Source organism: Rattus norvegicus, chromosome 9 (genome assembly GCF_021556685.1).
Source record: "Rattus norvegicus strain SHRSP/BbbUtx chromosome 9, alternate assembly SHRSP_T2T, whole genome shotgun sequence".
Classification (NCBI taxonomy): domain Eukaryota; kingdom Metazoa; phylum Chordata; class Mammalia; order Rodentia; family Muridae; genus Rattus; species Rattus norvegicus.
In genome coordinates, this window is record NC_141542.1 from 52075197 (window position 1) to 52096877 (window position 21681).

Below are 21681 nucleotides of genomic sequence, written 5' to 3' on the forward strand. Positions count from 1 at the left end.
CCTCTACTTCTCCTCCCTCCCAGATTCCACCCCTCTCTCTCTCTCTCCCCCCTCCCCTCTCCTTCCCCTTTCCTCTCCCTGCTGACTTCAGGTGATTAGTAAAGTGGCCCCAGAATCCACCTGGCCCTTTCTGCCCAGCACTGGTTTGCAGGTGTATGCCACCACACCTGGGATTTATACACTGCTGGGTGCTGAGGCACCGTCTTGCATGACAGGCACTTTAATAACTGATGCATTTCCTCAGTCCCTTCTTTATACTCCTCATGGGTGATCTGGAAAGAAATGGAATATATATGGTATAGTTAAAGTAGTTTTGTTTTGTTTTTTTGGACATAATCCGTATTAGCAATGCATTTCCTGCTTGGTGAATTGATTCAGTTAAGAACTGAGGCAGGAAAAGAACCATTTCTTGCCTGGAACAGATCAACAAATCTTGCCGCGTAGGAGAGGAAGTCACGTCATCTGGCACCAGAAATGGTTTTAGAATCCTTCTGGCACGACAGTTGTTGAGAACTGCAGAAGCATATGAAACTGTAGTTACCATCCTTGGGGCACTGGGGATCTGTGGGAGTATTTATTTATTGATCTAACAAGTGTCTCTGAGTCTATTTTGAACAATAACGTGTAATATATGCATAAGTTTCAACTTGAAAAAGTGAAACATTTGTCTCTTGTACGCATACATACATAAAGATTTTCTTTAGCATTTTCTATGAGCCAGATATGAAGAGCATATTTTAAAAGTATATTCAACATCTTCGTAAGAAAAATGTTAAGTTCATAAAATTTTTATTTTAGACTTCTGTTGCTGTAATAAAATGACCAAAAGCAACTTTGGGGGGAAAGGATCATAGTCCTTCATTGAGGGAAGTCAGGGCAGAAACTAAAGGCAGGAACCTGGAAGCAGGCGCTGATACAGAGGCCATGGAGGGGTGCTGCTTACTGGCTTGCTCCTCATGGCTTGCTTGGCCTGCTTTCTTATAGAACCCAGGACCACCAGCCCAGGGATGGCCCCACCTACGGTGAGATGGACCTTCCCACATCAATAATTAATCAAGAAAATGCACTACAAGCTTTCTCACAAGCCAATCTGAGGGAGGCATTTCTCCACTGAGGCTTCCTCTTCCCAGATGACTCTGGCTTGTGTCAACTGGACATAAAACTCACTAACTAGTAGCCAGCACACATTTCCATTTGAAAACATTCCTTAGAGACATTTTTAAAAACTTTTGATTTTACTCAAGATGGAGCACCTCTTGTTCCTCCAACATCTGTCTCCTTTACAGCAACAAACTGTAGGCATAACACAGCACACAGGCAGGAAACACCCTGAGGGGGAAAAAGGTGGCAGCTGCTTGGAGACCTCAGGTCTTAAGTCACTCATCCCTTGGTTTCCTCATGGGATCCCACATGTTAGAGAAATTCTAACCATACCCCACAAAACAGTCCACGAAGTAGCCCACAAAAATACTCCACAAAGCACTCCACAAAGCAGCCTATAAAAATGACCCACAAAATCAGTCCACGGAGAATCAGGAAAGCCCATTGCCTCCTAGCTGAAAGCCAAATAGCAAATGCAACCATGCCCCCCTCCTTCCATGGCCTCAGCAGGACCAAGAGCCTCGCTGACACTCCACCTACTCTGAGGAAACAAACAATGCCCCTGTACACTTCTCTTAGGGCATTCCCCTGTGGGAGTGTCAGGGTCCTACCCCTGTTCAGTTGGGTGGAAGCTCTGATTGCTTTGCATGGGGAGTGTCAGCAGGGACAGAGAAACTGAGCTTGCCCTCTGCCAGTCACAATAAAGGTTCATGAGAGGAGGAGACAGTGTGAGGTTTAACACTCACTGTGAGTCACTACTATGCCCTAACCCTCTCTCTTCCTTCATTCACACACAGTGATTGAGAAGTAGGAGTGGAGAAGGGAGTGGTGGGCACTCTTGACTCTTGTCTGTGATCACCAAGGTCCAAAGGAGGGCTGAGCCTCCACCTGTCTAAAGACAGGGAAAGTGCTTACATCCAAGGAAAATGATTTTATACACACACACACACACACACAGACACACACACACACAGACACACACACCCCACATGCACACACACACACCCCACATGCACACACACACACCCCACATGCACACACACACACACACACACAGGCACACAGGTACGTGTGCACATGCACATAAACAGACACACATACCCCACATGCACACACACATAGACATATTCACACACAAACACCCCCACACACACTCCCACATACCCACACCAACACCCACACACATGCACACACACACCCCACATTCACACACACACACACGTGCGGACATAGACACCCCACATGCACACACACACACATACACACACATGCACACACATGCACACCCCCCACACACACACTCAGATCGCCTCCACCCCTTCCAGCTCAGCTCCTTTTTACTCTGACAAAGCTCCCTCACCAGTTGAGTGATAGCAGTTTCTCTCCTAAGAGAAGAAAGAAGAGGCAAGAACAAAACTGGGTATTTCCCAATGGCTGAAAGAGAAAACAGTTCTATATCCGATGAAAATCTTCAGAATTGACAGGATTTGCACCACCAACTGCAGTGCAGATTCTTTAGGCGGCAAAGGCATCCCTCGAGAGCGAAGCCATTGAGAACAGTGGAGAATACACATGTGGAGATGCCCTGGTATCAGCATTTTAACATGCTGGCCATGCCTAGGCCTAGACCACTGACTCATGGCTCCCGGGTGTGGTGACTGAGGGTGGCTGTGAGCCATCTCACATCTGTAGGTGGGTGACCTCCCTACAGCTCTAGATGGACAAAAGAAATGAGTCAGAATGAACGGCTCGTCAACAGCATTGGATTTTTCTACCGGCCACTGTTGCGCGCGTGCGTGTGTGTGTGCGTGCATGCATACATGTGTGTGCGTGCGTGCGTGCGTGCGTGCATGCATGTGCATGCGTGTGGTGTATGAGGACAAATACATGCTATAACACACACGTGGAGGGAGGCCTTGGTCCTCCCCTTCCCGCCTGACTTAGGTCTCTTGGTTGTTTACTGTTAGACATGTTTGTGCCGATGGACGTCAGGGGTCAACCTTGGATGCTGTTCTCCAGGAGCCACCAATCTTGTTTTTTGAAACAGGACCACAGTTGGCCAAGAACTTGCCAAGAAGGCAAGCTGGTCAGGGAGCCCAGAGATTTCCAGGCTCTGCCTCCCCACTACTGGGATTACAAGTAGTTACCGTCATGCCCAGCTTTGGCACATGGGCTCTGGGGAGTGAACTCAGGTCCTCCTGTGCATTTTAAGTACAGAGCTAACCTCCCATCACCTCCTCTTCCTAAGTCAAACAATATAAGTTGGCATATCTGACTGCCTCCTGATTCTCAGAAACAGGATCCTGTTCCTCCATACCGGCTTGGTGTTGGTGTGCGCCTGCACCCCAAGGCCTGCTGTTGTCATTGGAGGTGGAGGAAGAGAGGCAGAGAAAAGGAAGACAGAGTCATTGCTGCACCTTCCACAGAGAGCTGTGTGAGCAGCCTGTTCCCTCTCCTTCCCACCAGCCTTTTTTTTTTTTTTTTTAATTTCAGCCATTCTGGCAGACGTGTTGTAGTGAGGTTTTAATTCGAATTTACCTAATGGCAAACAAAGTTGACTGTCTTTCCATGAGCTTATTACCATTTGGTAAAATGGGAATTCATACCTTTTGCCCACTCTCTGAGTTTTTATTTATTTATTTGCTCTTAAGCTCTGGATGCTCTTTATATATTGTAGCTCTAGAACACCATCACACAGACATTTGTACAATTTCTTCCCAGTCTTTAGTTTGTCCTCCTATCTTCCCCCACACTATCTTTCACAGAACAAACATTGTACATTTCACCCTGCTAGTCTTTACTTTTACAGGAATCTCTCTCTCTCTCTCTCTCTCTCTCTCTCTCTCTCTCTCTCTCTCTCACTGGAAAAAGTACTTGCTGTGCAAGGGTGGGACTTCAGTTCAAATCCCAGCACCTACCTAAAAAGTCAGGCACGACTGCACACACCTGTAACTCCATGACTACCTGGCAGAGACAGACAGCTCACTGGGGAAGGCTCAGGCATGGTACTTGGAAAGCCAAGACAGAAGGGTCAAGAGTTAAAGGGTAGCCTGGGCTACATAGCAAGAACTTAACCCCCACCCCCACACACATACCCCACAAGGCTGCTCTACCTGTCAATTTCCTGTTGTGATACTAACAAATTTCTACATAGTTGCTTAAGACAACATCAGCTCATTATTGTTCAGTTCTGCAGGTCAGAAAGGCCAACAAGTGTCTTTCTGGGGACTGTGTAGGCAGGGCTGTTCCCTTCTTTCTGGTTGCTCTGGGGTTGAAACATCGGCTGCTAGGAATGTTCCCACCCATGTTCTTTGGCTCAAGGCCCTTCCGTGAACACCCAGCCTCTGTTCTCACTGCCGCACCTGCCTGGGCTCCTGCCTGTTTTCCCTCATAACGACCCACGGAGACATTACAGGTTAGCTTCCTCCTCCCCACCCCCCAGGTCCATTAGTCACTTCTGCAAAGGCCTCTTCGCCATGAAAGGTAAGGTCACAGTGTAAGTGAGCCGGTTTAAAGTATCCCTGTCTGGCTTACGAATGAATGAGACTCAGATTATGGTTATTTTATTTGGCTTTGACAATTACTGGGGTGGGGGGGCTAATCTACTTTTCTAATTGCTAGGCTTGGTACCTTCCCAGCGGTGTACCCTAAATTCTTGCTGTTTCCTCTGGCTTCTTTCTGGTCCATCTCCTCTCATGGCAGCTTCCTCCTCTCTGTCTGCAGTTCCTCTTTCTCGAAACCCCCAACCAGGTAACTCAAAACCCGCCCACCCCTAATCCCCCCAGCAACTGGCTATGCCATTTTTATTTAATCAATAGCTTTAAATGGAACGGGAAGCTGCTTGTAGCATCTTAAGAAATCAGACGTGGGGCCAACTAAATGGTTTGGTGTATAAATGTGCCTGCCTCTGAGCCTTTTGGCCTGAGTTTGATCCCAGGAACCCACAAAGTGGAAAAAGAAAACTGCCACCAGTTGTCCTCTGACCTCCACGTGTGCCTCCCTCCTCCCCCAACACGAAAAACAGATAAGCAAGATATAATATTAAAAAGGTAAAGAGGTCAAACATATATGTGTAACACAGAACACCATCCCAACACGCCCCCCAGTGTGTGTGCAAAAGAAATGCAAACCTATGGCCATAAGAGGACGGGTGCACAAACCTTGTTGCGTGCAGCTTTGTTTGAAAAGCGCAAGCCTACGTGGTCGGCCTAGATACTATCAGCAGGTGAGCGCAGGAATAAATCACGGAAAGACTGTCTGCACACTGTGCAACCCTCGGTGGCAGTCAAGGGGACAGAGCCCTGAGCAGTGTCACAAGAGGGATGCATCTCAAGATAGTGTGTAGAAAAGAATGGGGACTGGAAGACAACATTTCTATAAAATACAAACTGATCTGTGGTGGCAGAGAGCAGAGACCTTCCGGGGGTGGCAGTTGGAGGCGTTCAAGGGCAGGGGACAAAGGGTAACAATTACAAAAAGAATTAATTAACTTTCAGGAACTTAACAAGTGGGTTTTTTTTTCCCACACTCAGTCGGTGTAATTTTACAGTCAGTGTGATTTCCTCATTACCAGCAACATATCAATAGTTAATATTGAGAGGAAGGAGGGTGGAGGAGAGGAGGCTCAGTCTGTAGAGTGAAGGTGAGAGGACTTAAGTTCAAATCCCTAATGTCTGTCTCAAAAACTGGGTGGGGAGGCCCTTGTCTGCACTCCCAGTGCAGGGGAGACAGAACAGGGGGATCTCCGCAGCAGCTCATGGTCCCACTGGTTACCAAAGGTGTGAGTTCAGGTTTAGTGACAGACCTTATCTCAGAAAAAGAGGGCGGGGGGGGGGGGGTAGCTGGGTACTCGCGTTTAACCCAGCACCGGGAAGTCAGAGGTAGGAGGATCTCACTGAGTCCTAAGGCAATCTGGTCTTCATGGTGACCAGGACAGCCAGGGATTCAAAACAGAACAGAAAGAAACAGAAGTGGAGACATAAAAGGGGAAAATGCCTCTGTCTTCGCCTGGCCTTCGCGCCTACAGATGCATTCACACCCTCACACATGTGCAGAGACATGTGCACATGCATCCAAATATAAACACACCAAATATAGCACACTCCACACACGCGCGCGCGCGCGCTCGCGCACTCACACACACACACACACACACACACACACACACACACACACACACACACACAGTGAGAGGAAGAGAGAGAAGATGCCAAGAAGAACCAGAAGCCATTGACTTGGCAATATAAAGGTCATTAGCCCCAGCAAGCAGAGCAGAAACCTGGGATTCTTCAAAGATGGCTGACAAACACTCCCTGCAGCAAAGCCCCCAGACCTGAGGTAAAAAACAGCACCCCGTGAGACAGAGCCTTTTATCCCATCATCGTTGAGCATCCAGCCCCTGTTCCTAGGACATAAAACACAGAGTTCAGAGAGCAGGAACGGGTCGAATTTTTGAAACCTACTGTGTGGATCTTGAAAAAAACAAAACAAAACAAAACAAAAAAACCATGCTCAGGGGAAGTAGAAAGCAAACTGCTGTATGGGAATGTGGTCTTTAAAGGGAAAGCCACTGTTAGGACAATAAACTCCTACTAGAGAGTAAAGTCCCAGGAGGGTTTGACAGTGCTGACCGGGTCCCTGATTCACTAAGGTAAGGCTGGAGTATGCACTTGCACAATCACAGGGCTGAACGAGGCAGCAGACAAGTCAGCATGCTTCAGAGGGGAACCAATAAGGTCTGTGGGGATTTAAACATTGCCAACGGGCTTCCTCTAAGGAGTGCTCAGTAAGCAGTGTAGTGAGTCATACTCCATTCAAACACCCATGGTCCTTATGAAATCGGGCCTCGCACCATGCGGCGGAACCAGTTCCGACGAATTTCAGAATATATGCATCCTACAGGCAGTATCTCAGACCGTAGCGTAACAATAGAAGTCGGAAACCACCACCAACAAAAAGAAGACTATTAAAATATTTTTCTAATAAACCTTGGGTCAAATGCGAAACCCTCGTGGGAATTAGAGGAAAAGTTAGAATTGTTGAGTTCGTTAAAATACCTCATGTTAAACCTACTGGATTGTATGGATTGGGGGGAACGGCGTAGCGCGTACGAGTGCTTGCTGCTCAAGTGTGAGGTTGTGAGTCTAAACCCCAAGCACCTGAATGATACCTGCATATACAGCTGAAACTGCATTTAGAGGGCACACTGTGCCCGGAAATACTAGCATTTCTTAAAAGAGGAAGTGGCAGATGAGGAGGTGAGGAGGTGAGGAGATTAAGTGTCAACTGTATATGGAGGAGTTGAGCAGAGATGTGGTGAGATTGGAGGTTGATGAAGGGGGGGGGAGCTGCAAAGCTGAGGGGGAGACAGAAAGGGCTGGAGCCTGACTCTGACAATCACCCACTCTGCTTCTGTGACATCCTGTTGTCCCTTGAGACAAAGTCTCTTGATGAAGCTCGGTCTCATTTAGGTGAGTCCTAGGCACCCACACTTGGGTCCTAATGCTCATCTCCCAGCCCCAGGAGGGATTGTCTTAAAAATGTGTTTTCAGGATCTGGGGAGATCGCTTGCTTGATAAAGTGTTGCCGTTTAAGCATCACAGCCTGAATCTGAGTCCAATACCTTGTAGGGAGTCAGGCATGGTCGAGTGCATTTATAATCCCAGGAACAGCAAGGCCAAAACAGGCACATACTGAATGGCCAGACTGGCTCTAGCAGCGATCTTAAGGTCAATCAGAGAGCTTTTGTCAGATGCTGAAGGAAAGGCATCTGAGGATGACCTCTGACCTCCACACATGAGCATGCACACACACACACACACACACACACACACACACACACACACACACACACACGCACAGGCACACATACTTTCAGTCTGAGGCTGATTTTTACCAACGCATATGGGGGGCCAACTGGATTAATTGCTTCACCCAAACCAACAGATTTTAAAATGCTCCTGGTTTTTCAGTGTCCGTTCCCTTTAAGGTGTTCCACTACCTAGCACAGACTACATCGGTGTTTTAATATGGATATTATGGTAATCTTAGATAGTTTCCTCCCTAGAGGCTTTTATATTCCTTGGGACTCAACCAAATCTCCTCCCTTAATACCTGGAAGGCAAGATAGGGTTCACCAGCCATGAAGGCCTGCCTTGGCTGCAGCCTCTCCCTTGGGGATGGCATTGATCCCCCAGCTTTCTCAGCAAGCACCCTACCCACCAAGTCATTTCCATATCAACCCCCCAACATCACTCTTCATGTCCCCTTTCCTACCCGCAGCGCCTCCCTGCCCTGCCACACATCTAAAGGTGTGTGCGCGTGCTTCCTGGTTTTCTACCTCCGTTAGGAACAATGCACACCATCAGTCTTGTTCTTTCTTAGTTTCCTTCTCCCATTTATGGAGAATTAAAAGCAATTTTACTTTATGAAATCTCTTACATCAACTCCTGGGGGGCTGGGGAGATGGCTCAGTTGTCATAGCACCTGCTTGGAGCAGTGAGGACCTGACCTCAGGGCCCCAGAACCCATGTTAAAAGCCTGGCTAAAGTGTTCTCCTGCAACCCCAGCAGTAATGACATGGGCAGTGAAAATAGGTGGACCACCAAACTCACTACTCACTGGCAAAGTTCCAGGCCAACGAAAGACCTTGTCTCAAGCAAAACATAGATGACACCTGAAGAATGATGTCCCAAGGCTGTCCTCGGAACTCTACAGCTGTATCATGCACATATGTATAACGCACGCACGTGCACATGCATGCACACACACTTATACACACACCACACCACACACACATACACCACATACACACATCCCACACACACACCCTGGGGAAACCATGCTTGGGAAGGGTACAAAATTTGAGGAGTCTCAACTAGATTCAGGAACAAGTGGCTATGCCCTTAGCCTGGAGAGTGGGCACTTTGTAGCTGAATGCTATGTACAATGTAACCTCACAGTTGAGGCTACTGCGTGCACTAAGACTGCTAACCAGCAGGGATAGCATGAGAGATTCACTACATGGTGCCATCTACATTTATGCTTGAGAACCATGTAGTCCAGTTGCACTTAAACACACACATGTGCACACACACCACACACGTGTGTGTGCACGCACATACAGACACACACCACACACATGCACATGCACAATCACACACACACATGCACATACACACACGTGTGCACATGCATGCCTCATGCTTTAAGTAAGTCTACAGTTTCGTGTTAGACTGTGTTCAAAGCTATCACGGGACATATGCAGCCTGCATGCTACATGTTGGATTGGTCTCACACCAAAGGGAAGAAGCCAGACTCCCAAAAGACATATTGCAGAACTGCCTATGTCAAACTCCAGGGCAGATAATCAAGGCTAATGGAAATCAGATCCCTAACTTGGGAAGGACCGGGAGGGGGAGAGCATTGGCTGGAAAGGACAGGGACCTTTAAGGGGAAATATAAGTAGATTTTTTTGCAGATGGGTACCTTTTTCATAACTCAGATCTGTACCCTTTAAATGGATGCATGGGAACATGCGTGAGACAGTGGATTAAACACTGTATAAGCGGGGCATGGTGGCGCATGGCTCATCTCAGCACTCACTGGAGACAGAGGCCGGTGGAACTCTGTACTAGACGCTCGCCTGATCTACAGAGTGAGTTGCAAGCTAGCCAAGGCTGTAAAATGAAACTTTGTCTTTAAAAAGAATTGTAGCTAGAGGGCTGGGAGGATGGTTTAGTTGACAAAGCGCTTCCTTTGTAAACACGGGGGCCTGGGTTTGATTCTCCAGAATCACACAAAAGCCAAGTGTGGTGGGCAAAGAGATGGAGTGGTTCTAGACCTCCCAGGCCAAGCCAACTGGCTCGGCCTGTGTGGTGAAGTCATAGGCCAACGAGAGACTCTTGTCCCAAACAAAAAACCAAGCAATGACATTCACGTGTGGATCCCAGATTTGATACACAGGAGCACACCTACAGAGAGTCACACTAACACACTCACATACTCACATACAACACACATGTGCACACATCAGACAGACAGACAGACAGACAGACAGAAAATTAGAAAAGAAAACTCTGCAGCGTTTCTGCCCCGTTCTCTTTCTCCCTGCTCTCAAAGCTGCCTTGATCATAACTAACATCCCGTGTCTGCAGTCTTGGTAATTCTCAGGACTTCTTTTGTTTTCTCTCCCGCCTCCAGCTATGGGAGCACAAGACAATTCTGAATGTAAGAGTATTTATGGTAAACTCCTGGGCTGCACAAGAACAGACAGAACCTAGGGCAGACAAGTATTAATCTGTCTCTTCTTGCTGGATACCTCACACAGAAGGATGCTTCTCGCCATGACTCATGGCACGCTTGTGTATACTTAAACTGCTCTTGCACACATGGCCTGCTCTGCCTTTTGATGACTTTGTTTTAACTTGTATGACATTTTCTCCCCATAGTTTGAGTTTGGCTTCATTGCTTTTCCCTTTTTCATCTTTATGTGCATGTCTGCGTATAGCTGTGTGCATGTCTGCATGGATGTGTATGTATGTGTGTGTTATATACATGTCTATGCATTTGTATGTTTGGGTTTGGGTTTGTGTGTGTTTGTGTGTCTATATGCATGAGTGTGTGTGTGCATGTGTATGAGTGTATATGCATATGTGTGTGGAGGGATATATGTGGGTATGTATGTGTGGTGTGTGTTCATGTTTGTATTTGTGTGTTCATGTGCGTATGAGTCATATTTGTATTTGTATGTTCATGTGCATGTGTGTACAGTGATTGTTCATGTTTGTGTATTTGTGTGTTCATGGCGGTGGTGGTGCGGTATGTGTATGTTCCAGAGTATGCATGTAGAAGTCAGAGGACTTCTTGACAACCCTGGGTTCTACCTTGAGATCAAGTCTCCCTTATTTATTGCTGCCCACACCTAGTTAGCTAGTCTCTGAGCTTCTAGCTATGCCCCTGTCTCTGCCTCCCACCTTGTCGTACGTAGGAGGTGCCCGGATTACAGATGTGAGCTACTGCACCTGGCTTTTATTTCCGTTCCAGAGATGCACACTAGGGCTGTCAGACTTGCGTGGCATGCTCTGCACAATGAGCCATGGTCTCAGCCCTCTGTGCTTGTTTTCTGTGTTAATGCTCTTTATCCTTTGCTTCCTTCCCGGGGCTATCTGGGAAGTGACAAAGGACACGTTCTTCCTATAAGGGCATGCATAATGGTATAGGTGTGCTTGCTGAGGTCCTGGGGACTTTCCTCTGATTCTTCTCTTCTTGTTCTTCTAGACGCCAGAGCCAGGTGTACCCCCTCCAGGTGAGCGTGAGAGTGAGGTCAACCAGCTCCACCCACACTCTGAAGACCTGGAGGGACAGGAATGGCGGCAAGAAACAAACCCTGAGGACTTGGAGACACTGTCACAGAAGAGCGAAAGTCTATCGGACACAAAAACAGATCCCTTTGAAAGCGCCTCTGATGCAGAGTCCCTCCCAGGTGACCTCACTGGTGGAGTTGGCCTCTCTCCATGTGGCCCCCCTGCCGAAGGAGAAGCAGACTGGGGATGCCCTGAGGACTCAACAGTTACACTTACAGAGGAAGAGCTGGATCTACTCTCAGACTTAAAGGAAGGTCCTCAACAAAGTACAGTGCACACACTGACAGCTGCCGCCGCTGGGAAACAGAAGGGAGCATCCCCCTGCAGCTGTGTGACTAGCTTGGTCCAGGAGTCTGTGTTAGCAACAGTGTGCTTCTCACAGCATGCCAGGAGCAACAGCAGTCCCCACCTGCAAAAGACCAGGTCTGGGGACTCTCCGGATGCCCCTGTGGTCTGGCCCTGCTTTCGACAACACTGTGAACTAGGTCAGAGCTGGCCACAGATCCACAGCAGGACTGAGGCAGCGAAGAGACCTCCTGTAGGCCCACAGGACAATGACTTCCCACTGGGGATCAGGACAAAGAAAGCACCCGCTCCAAGGCCCACAGTGGACTCGGGCTTAGTCTGGGTTCATTCCTCCCTAGACATAGCCTGCCAACCAGGAATGGGCACGCCTTGTCTCTTAGACACCAAGTGTCATCATAGCGCCCCAGAAAATCTTGGTGCCGATGCCAAGACACCTCAAAGGTACCTCTGCCCGCAGGTAAAGACCCTAGTCAAGGCTCATTCTGTAGCATCACTTCCTTTAGGTCATCCTAAAGAGCCTGTGAAACAGAAAGGCACAAATCGGCGTTACCTGTGGGAAGGGACGGAAATAGAACCTGATCACCCAAGCATTCATACTGCCTTTCCCCCTGGGCCCACCCAGCCGTCTTATTCACTGCCTACGTCTCAAAGCAGGGCCCCTCCCTTGCAGGGTGAGCGCAGGCTGAGTGATTGTAGCTTTAAGAGGACATCTCCAGACACACCCTGTGTAGGTCTTCCACTGGAAAACCAGGTAGAACAGGCTTCTAGGTCGTACCCAGACCCCTCCCACCTTACTTCAGAATTGCTGAAGCTTGACAGCCAAGAGGAAGTGCCCAGGCTGGCTAAATGCAAGCCAGGGCATAGCCCAGAAGGCAGACTTGAGGTACCCAAAGGTGTCCACCCTGACGATGTTATCGGTAAACAAAAGTGCGCGCTAAACATCTCCGCCAAAGCAGGAAGCCAGACAGAGAGCTCCCCATCAAAGGGTGCCCTCAAGGAGGAGAGAAAGCCGCCCGATAGGGCCTCCTCCTTCCCACAAGGCTGCTGCACTGGCCAGGTGCCTGTATGCAACAAAAGGCTCGTGGGTTCCTGGGAAGAGACGGAGAGAGCCTGTGCCCCAGAGACAGCCCTGAAAGCAAGGGTAATTGACTCTTCAGAAGCAGCAGAAGAGGGAGTGGTTCTAGACGTCCAAGGCAGGGGGAATGCCTTGCAAAGTCGTTTGGATTTCCCAACAGTGGAAGTAACTTACTGCAACCCTGGAAGTGAGTGCGCACAGGGGCCTGGGGATGACCTGGACCCTTTCACTTCGGGCCAGCCACAGACTCGGAAAGCCCACGGGGCCTCTAGGCACAGCTGCAAATTCATTATGATAGCAGTAAGGCAGGAAGGTAGGCAGACCTCGACAAGGAAGGCTCACTGTCTTCTAGAATCACAGTGTGGTGGCTTTCCAGAGGAGAAGGGGACAGGCTCCACGGCTTATGGGTTTCCCAGAGCCTCAGAAATGCCACTGTGTGGCAATGAGTGTGAACTGCCCGGATGTCCAGGGGCAGAGCCCGGTGGTGGGGCTCCTCAGCTGCTGGCCCGAGGCATAGAGGGAGTGAGAGTGCCGGTCTCTAGGACTGCTTCAGACGATACAGTGAGCTCAGACGACTCACTGGAGGACGCGCTGCTTGGGAAAAGATTGAGCGGAGGGTGTGAGTGTGTCCACACCGAGCAAAACCAGGAGTTGCCCAGCTCGGAACGCAAACAAGGAGGGCGTGGCACAGAGGACACGGAGCATGCAGAAATCTCCCGTGCACAGGCTGGTGAGGTAGAGGTCCCCCTTTCAGGAGTAGGGACACCTGGGGACCTCAGCAGTGAAGGACCCTCTCCAGACAGCTGCACCGTCAAGAGATTGAAAACAACAGAAAGCAGGATCAGGGCAAGGCTGGCCTTAGCCCATAAGACCTTTACCAACTTTTTTGAGGCCAAAGTTATAGAGAAAACGAGCCCGGGCTCTGTCAAAGGCGAAAAAGAGAAGCACAGGCGAACCCAGGGCTCCTGGCGTGCGTTTCTGAGAAACAAAAACGTGGAAGGCTCCAAACGACCCTCTTTAGTGAGTGGGGTTCCAGGACCAGATTTTCCTCAACTCCTCTGCTCTTCCCCACCAGCCACCAGAGGCCACTGTGAAGAGTGGACAGTTGGCATTGACAACCATGTCTTTGGGGAGTCCTGGACACCCCTAAACTCTCCTGCAACTCTGTCCTCCAGTCGTCTGGTTTCTCCGGAACACCGGAGGAAAAGCGAACCGACCATAAAACACACTGCTACCCCGGAAAGCAGTACACACCTCTCTTCTGGGGTCTTCCCAAAGCCCTCCTGGCTGACCTCTGCCACCAGCCCTGGAGCAGCGCAGATTGACATCAGTTATACACTCCCCTGCAGCTCTGCCTGCCATTTGAGCTATGAGAGTCAAGGCATGCCCTGCAGACCCACAAGCCCCAAGCCCAGGAGTCCCATGGCTGGGGCACAGAGGGTGGATCTCTGCCTTGCAGGCAGGACTAGTGCAGTTTCCATGGTCTCTCTCAGAAGTGACAGGGACGCCAACAGATGTTCAGAAGTCCCCGAACGGCCTAAGGCGTCCAAGGCCAGGGCGAGCCTCTTACTCTCTCTGCAAACACTAAACCAGAATGACCAGAAGGAAGACAGGAGCACGTGTCAGTGTCACCATGGCCTGGGCACAGTGCCCTTCCTTAGGGACCTTCCTGGGAATGAGGTAAGTGAGGTGTTGGTCGCAACAACTCTCTCGTTTTCTCTGAAGACAAGTGGAGGGATGTTCTCTTGAGTTAGTGTTGCTATAATATTTTTAATTAATTGACTAAGTGTTTCTGTGTCAGGGCTGCTTCGGAGCAAATGGCAATTAGCTCTCTGATTTCACAATGTCCAGTGAATTGAATTCAAGTGGTCAGGCATGGCTGTAAGTGCCTCGAGTCTCCCCACCCTCTAGATTTCTTATTGTTTTGATACAAGGTCTTATAGAGGTCAGTCTGGCCTTGAGCTCCTGATCCTCCTGCCCACACCTCCCAAGTGTTAAGGTGACAGGCACGAACAACTGTGCCCAATTTTGTGGGATGCCAAGCATTGAACCCAGGGCTTCATGCACTCTGGGCAGGTACTTTACCAACAGAACTACATCCTTAACAACCTTTGTATCAGATTTAAGGTAAAATTGAAAAAAAAATAGTCAAGTACTAGAAGACACCATAGGGAAATTTACTTCACAAATCTCAAATACAGAATACAATTTGACATCATAAAGCTTACACACACACACACACACACACACACACACACACACACACACAAGGAAGGACAGGGTATCTGGAGGGTGGTCAGGGGTTCTTAGAATGTGGAAAGCATGTATGTAAATGCAAGATGACCCCGGCATCACCACTCTCCCAAGGAGGAGTTTAAACCCCCATTTGCAACTCGCATGTCCAATGACAGAACTGTCACTATACAAGTAAGGCTCAAAACTCAACAGTAAAAACACACAGAAAGTATGTCCAGTTTCAGTTAGCCTTGCAGTTCTACATATGCGAGACAATTTGAGGATGGCACCTACGCTTAAATGCAAGGCTGGCCTGGTGTGATGTCTCAGAGGTTAAGAGCACTTGCTGCTCTTGTACAGGACTAATGTTCAGTTCTCAGGACACCACAGGAGGTTCACAACCACCCATAACTCTAGGGGCTCCAAAGCCCTCTGCTGCCCTCCAGTGGAGCCTGCATGGACCTGAGTGTGCACACACATAAATACGAATAAAGTGAATCTAAGCCACAGAACTCACTGGCATCATGGCTGGCACACATAGGCTGGAAGTCATTCATTAGTGTCTTTTGGGCAGTGGTAGCGCATGTCTTTAATCCCAGGACTAGGAAGGCAGAGAAAGGTGCATCTCTGTGAGTTCAAGGCCAGCCTGGTCTACAGAGCAAGTTCCAGGACAAGCCATGCCTACACAGAAATCCTGTCTCATTTAAAAACAAAACAAAACAAAACAAAACAAAACAAAACAAAAAAACATTAGTGTCTTTACAGCTCCTTTGTCTTAAGACCTCCTAAGGTCAGGTACAGGATTTTCTAATTTGGGGTTTTGTGTGTGTTAGGTCTGTTTGCTCCTATGAGGGATGATCAATGTGTAGCTACACAGCTTCTGTTTTATATCATGGACGGAGCTATAATATAATGACTATCAAGTGTAAGGACACGCAATGACCATCATAAGCAAGACATTTCTTGCCTTTGAGCTAAATTCCTTTCTACTCATATCCTCCTAGCCCTGTTTGAAGTACTTCCTAGCCGAGTCGATGGTTAAACTTCAAAAATATATTTTGAGATTGGCTTTTTACTCAGCATGAGTCCTTTGAGACCTGCTTAAGTTGTTCCGTGTATCAGTAACCCCTTTTTATAGCGAAGTAATGAGCTGGAGTGATGGCTCAGCGGTTAAGAGCACTGGCTGCTCTTCTAAAGGTCCTGAGTTCAATTCTCAGCTCCCACATGGTGGCTCACAGCCATCTGTAATGGGATCTGATGCCCTCTTCTGTCTGATGCTTTCCTCTGGCAGACAGCCTTACGTACGAGTTTAGCTAAGTAATGTTCTATCTTTAACCACTCATCTGTTAAGAGCCATTTGGACAGCTTTCAGATTTGAAGTATCACAAGTGGAATTCCTGTGAACATTTATGCACAGCACCATGGTGGATACACACATTTTCATTTCATAAGCAAGTATGTGTTTAGATTCTGAGAGGTTGCCAGGGAGATGGCTGCCAAGATAAAGGACAAGCATAAAGACTAGAGTTTGGATCCCCAGAATCCATGGGCATGCCAAACTGGCATGGTGGCCCACTTGGAATTCCTGCCTTAGAAGGCAGAGACAGGGGAACCTTACAGTTCCCCAGGGCATTGTTCACCGAATGTCATTCCTTCGACTGTGTTCCCACAATGCAATGTACTTTGAGCCTATGACATCATCCATGCCCTGCTGATTACTTTCCCTTGTCTGTCCCATCCATCCCTCTGTCCTCTACCCAGTTTCACCTCCACTTTCCTGTCATCCGTTCATAGGTGATTTTATAAACCTCTATAAAATCAGGGCCCCACGGGTGAGAGAAAGTATGTAACAGTTGTCTGGGTTTTAATTTCACTATGCATGCAAGCCGCATTTTCTTTATCCATTCCTCTGTCCATGGTCACAGAGTTTGGTTCTTAATTTAGCTTTGAGAACAGTGTTTCAATAAGCATCGATGCAGGTGTCTCTGGGATATGTTGGCTTGGAGTCTTTCGAGTCAAACCGTAGGGTAGGGCTGTTTTTAGTTTCGTGAGGAGCCATCAGCCATCAGATTTCGGTACTTTGAGAAAAATGTGTTAAGGTGTGAGATTTAGGAAGATGTTCATTTCTCCGCCTCTGTGTTGTCAGTTGCTGCAGCACTGAATTGCTTGATGCATTAGTTACAGGTCCTGAATATCCCTTATGGGGTACTCACATGTCTTCAATCTGAGTCTATCCCGTGCTTGGTCCCATAGGACCTTCGTGACCGTCACTGAGTAATGTCTTAAGACCTAGTGAAGGGATTGCTCGCACTTTCTCTCTCCCAGAATTATTTTATTTTATTTCCTTTGTGTTTCCACACCAAGTTTAGAAGACTCTTAACTTTCACCTGCAAATGGCTTTGCTCGGACTTTGATGGGAGCAGGATTGAGCGACGTGTGAACTGGGATGTAACTGGAGTCTTTACTGTGCTGAATAACTTACGAAAGAATGTCTTCATTTGTCCAGTTTTTCTTTGATGCTATTTCAGTGTTTTATAGCTTTCGGTTCTAGGAAATTTTAGTTTGATTTACACATAAGCGTCTCATAATTCCGAAGTGGTTGTAAATGGCATTGTGTCTTAATTTGGGGTTATGCATGTATTAATTGCTGATGTGTAGAAATGTAACAGATACGTGTGTTTCAACTTGTACCTCATGTCATCTGCCAAAGGGTTGGATTCTCTTTTTCCCCCTTCTATTTCTTTTTCTTGCTTTATTTCGGTGGCTAAAAAGGTCAATGTTGTGTTAAGCACAGTGGTGTGAGCAAGGTTGGTTGTAGTCATGGAAGAAAAGTGGCTGATCTTTCAAGACCAGCGGTGCTCGATGTACTACTCTGTAGATATTCTTCATCCTGAGGGCCCACTGCTCTCTTCAGAGTTTCCGTTCAGAGTTTCTTTGTATCAAATCTGAGTAGGTATTTTGCTTTGTTAGTTTTCCTCAATCAACTGATACATTCATAGGATTTTTCTTTGACCTATTAAAACGTATACAATTCTTAGTTTTCAAACATTGACCTTCCCTTTAAGTACTGACCGAATTCCATTTAGTTGTGGGGTATAATTATCAATACACTGATGAATCAAATTAGGTAGTGTTTAAAGGATATTTGCATGCATAGCTATGACAGGCCTCCGTAGGTCCATATATTTGAATGCTTAGTCACTGGGGAGTGAAATTGTTTGAGAAGGATTAGAAGGATTGGGAGGTGTGGCCTGGTTGGAGGAAGTACACACACTTATACCACATATGCATATACCACACACAAATTAAAATAATTATTCGTGGACTATAGCTTATGGCTCAATTTCCTGTGTGTGTGTGTTTGTGTGTGTGTGCGTTTGTGTGTGTGTGTGTGTGTTTTGCTTGTCTGGTCTCTTCTGGAGGCCAGTGGGCTCCCTGAATATTTTTTAAGAGTTTAATTTAATGTATATGTCATATATTTGATTTTTAAGTGGCAGCAACCAGGTATCATGTTGTATGCATACACCCTAGCATCTACTGGTCTTCTAGAATAGGCATCTCACCAAGTGAAGTGAAATGGAGAAACCATTTCATTTAAATCCCTTCAGACTTCCTTGATTACAATCTAACTGTCGGAAATAATTTCTTCATATACAACGAGAACTCTGTCAGCGTAATGTTTGCTTCACAATCAAACATAAATAAGTGTCTCTGTATTTCCCACAGGTTTTTACAAATAACATCAGTTATTTGTAAGCATATACTTATATTTATTATATATTACACTTATATTTTATATATGTGTATGTACATATACATACATACGTAACATCATCCAATCAGGAACTTGAAACATCCAACTGAAATCAATTGAGGACATTCCTTAAGGTAGCCTGCTGGGTTCCCCATCCAGAGTCCCAGGAGGAATAGAGTGTCCCCCTGTGAGGTTCCCAAGTGAAAGAATTGATAGCGACAGTAGAGATGACATCGTCAAATACCATGCTCCTGGCTCCAGCAGTAGCTGGAGTTGAGAAAGTTAATTGGAATTAATTGTAGGACTTTTACATGTTAAAAAGTGTGTGTGTGTGTGTGTGTGTGTGTGTGTGTGTGTAGTTCAGAAGATGTTGTTGGGTTCCCTAGAGCTGAGGTTAAAGGCAGTTGTGAGAGCCACCTAGTTGGGTGCTGGCGACCAAACTGTGCCTCTTCAAGAGCGGCAAGTGTTAAGCATCTCTCCAGGCCCTTAGTTTCATAGCTGAAGGGGTTTTAAATTTCTATGTAATTCCAGATATATTTTTATTGCTTTGTTGAGAATTTAATACAATGTATTTTCATTATATTCATTCCCTTCCTTCCCGTAACTCCTCACACATCCTCCCCCACCTCTACATCCTTTCCAACTTCTCTTCTCCTCCTCTTCCTCCTCCTCTTCTTTATAATCCAAAGAATTCGATTTGTGCTGCTTATATACGCCTGAGTATGGATCCATCCACTGAACTAAGGTGCCAGAGCCTCTTAAACCTCTCTCTCTCTCTCTCTCTCTCTCTCTCTCTCTCTCTCTCTCCCTCTCTCTCTCTCTCTCTCTCTCTCTCTCTCTCCCTCAGAAGTCTTTGAGGTCCTCAGCCAGGGGTGTGGCTCCTTAGTCCCTTCCTTCTCTGTGCCAGAGGGCTGGCTGGCTTCATCTTGTGCAGCTGCTATGAGCCCGTGAGTGCTGTGGTCATGTCTTGTACAGAAGATGTGGCTTGGCTCTACTCCTCCCCAACCTCTGGCTCCTACATAGTTCTACTCCCACTTCTGATGGTCCATGCCCCTTGAGGTGATAAAGATGTCCCACGTGTAACTGAACATCTGCTGACATTTATTCTCTGTGCTTAGGCTCTTAGCCAGAATAGCAGTACCAAGCCCATACTTTCCCCTGCGCTGTAGATCTCAGAACCAATCAGAAACCAGTTGGTTACTCCCATAGCATATGTGTACCTGTTGGGTCCATGAGTCTATCTTGCGATGCTGGCCATTATTGTAGCGTACAGGGTTACACAGCTGGGAAAGACTATGGATGACCTCCTGCCCCAGCAGGCATAGCACCGTCCAATCCTATGAGAGTTAGCCAGCAAGAGGAAGCTTTCTGGTCAGCACCAGCTTGACTTCTCCATGTTCTATGAACGATAATGTGTGCCATCTTCAGCAACAGAGCCTCAGTGTCAAGTCCCATTGGGCAACAAGGAGCCATGTTGATAGCCCATATTGTTTGGGGGTCTGTGGGACACCTCCAACAACTTGAGGAAAGGTGTCTCTCACCTAATACTTGGCTTTTTATTTGGCAAGCTATGGCTTCTGGAAGATTCAAAAACCCCCATGTAAGGGAACTATGATTATATTGGAGTTTTTGATTGAGCTGCTTTTTAATGGGTGAGTTTTTGTGAACATGGGAATAAGAAGGTTTCTTCTCCCAGAGAGTTGGTTTCAAAGAACAGGCGGTGGAGACATGAACACAAATTCCAGCTATTCTTCTGCTCTTGACAGGATTTACTTTGAAATGGTTGTGATGCCTTAGTGCTGTCCCTGAACTGAGACAGTGAGAGTGGTGGGGCGGTGAGAGCTATGCCTCCATGTGCTCTACTTTGGTTCCCTCTTAAGCGAGAGCTCTGGATGCAGAAACGGCTCAGTCGGGGAAGTGCTCTCGTCACCATCATGAGGATGTGAATTCAGTCCCCAGAACCCATATCAAAAAGCTAGGCATGGTGGCATGGACTTGCCCTCTCAACACTGGAGAAGCGGGACTTGCTGTCCAGCCAGGCTCAGTGAGCCCCAGGTTTTAACGATCAACTCTATTCCAGAAAATGAGGTGACCGAGTCTAAGGAACGACCCCTGAAGTTGACTTCTGGCTTCCACATGCATGTGCACATCCACACCAGCACATCCACAAATATTTCCAATGGTTGTGCCAAGTTCCTTAGGTACTTTAACAGATTCGGTCCTTGAGGTATCTCCTTGTAATCTTCAGTTGGAAGAAAATAAAACGAAGTAAAGTGTTGTATTTGAAAGACTCTGGGGGAGGAGAAGCACCACCGACTGATTTACTCTTGCTCCGGTCTCTGATGTCATCTCCTCTGCCCTCTAGAGCACCCAGGAAAGCCCGCCAGAGGAGAAGCTCGGTTGTTCCCACGATCACAACACTGGTGCAGAGCCTACTCAGAGGCCAGTGTCTGCCGCTGAAGTCGTGACATGGACCCTCCCCTCCATCTCCGCAGAGCAAGTCCCCAGAGAGGCGCCTTTACAGTTCAGGAGGGCCCCTCAGCGCTCCCACGTCAGCTTCGACGACCTGTGGATCGAAAAGACTCAGAGAAGGAAGCTGGAGAAGCAGATGCTGCTTAGAAGACAGATGAGCACAGGGTTAGCGTCCGTGGACCCAGTTCAGGTAAGCTGACCACGGGCCAGGCATCCTCAGACGTGGCCTGGTTGCTCGACATTCCCTGACTCTGTCCTGCACAATCTTGGTCACCTGAGTCCCAGAAGTTGATCACTATGATCCCATGGGTTAGTTAGCCTCATAAATGCCTGATATAAATCAATATGTAAAGACAAAAGGTTTGGGGACTGGG

General features: G+C 47.5%; 1 protein-coding gene across 1 annotated transcript in view; it reads left to right on the top strand.

Moving 5' to 3' along the window:
* Nucleotides 1-21681, top strand: part of Arhgef4 (Rho guanine nucleotide exchange factor 4) — a 143801-nt gene that overhangs the window by 34735 nt on the left and 87385 nt on the right. The window contains exons 2-3 of the mRNA NM_001427642.1: nucleotides 11380-14526; nucleotides 21201-21497. Of these exons, the coding sequence (NP_001414571.1) occupies nucleotides 11380-14526; nucleotides 21201-21497 (3444 nt within the window). The remainder of the gene's footprint in view (nucleotides 1-11379; nucleotides 14527-21200; nucleotides 21498-21681) is intronic.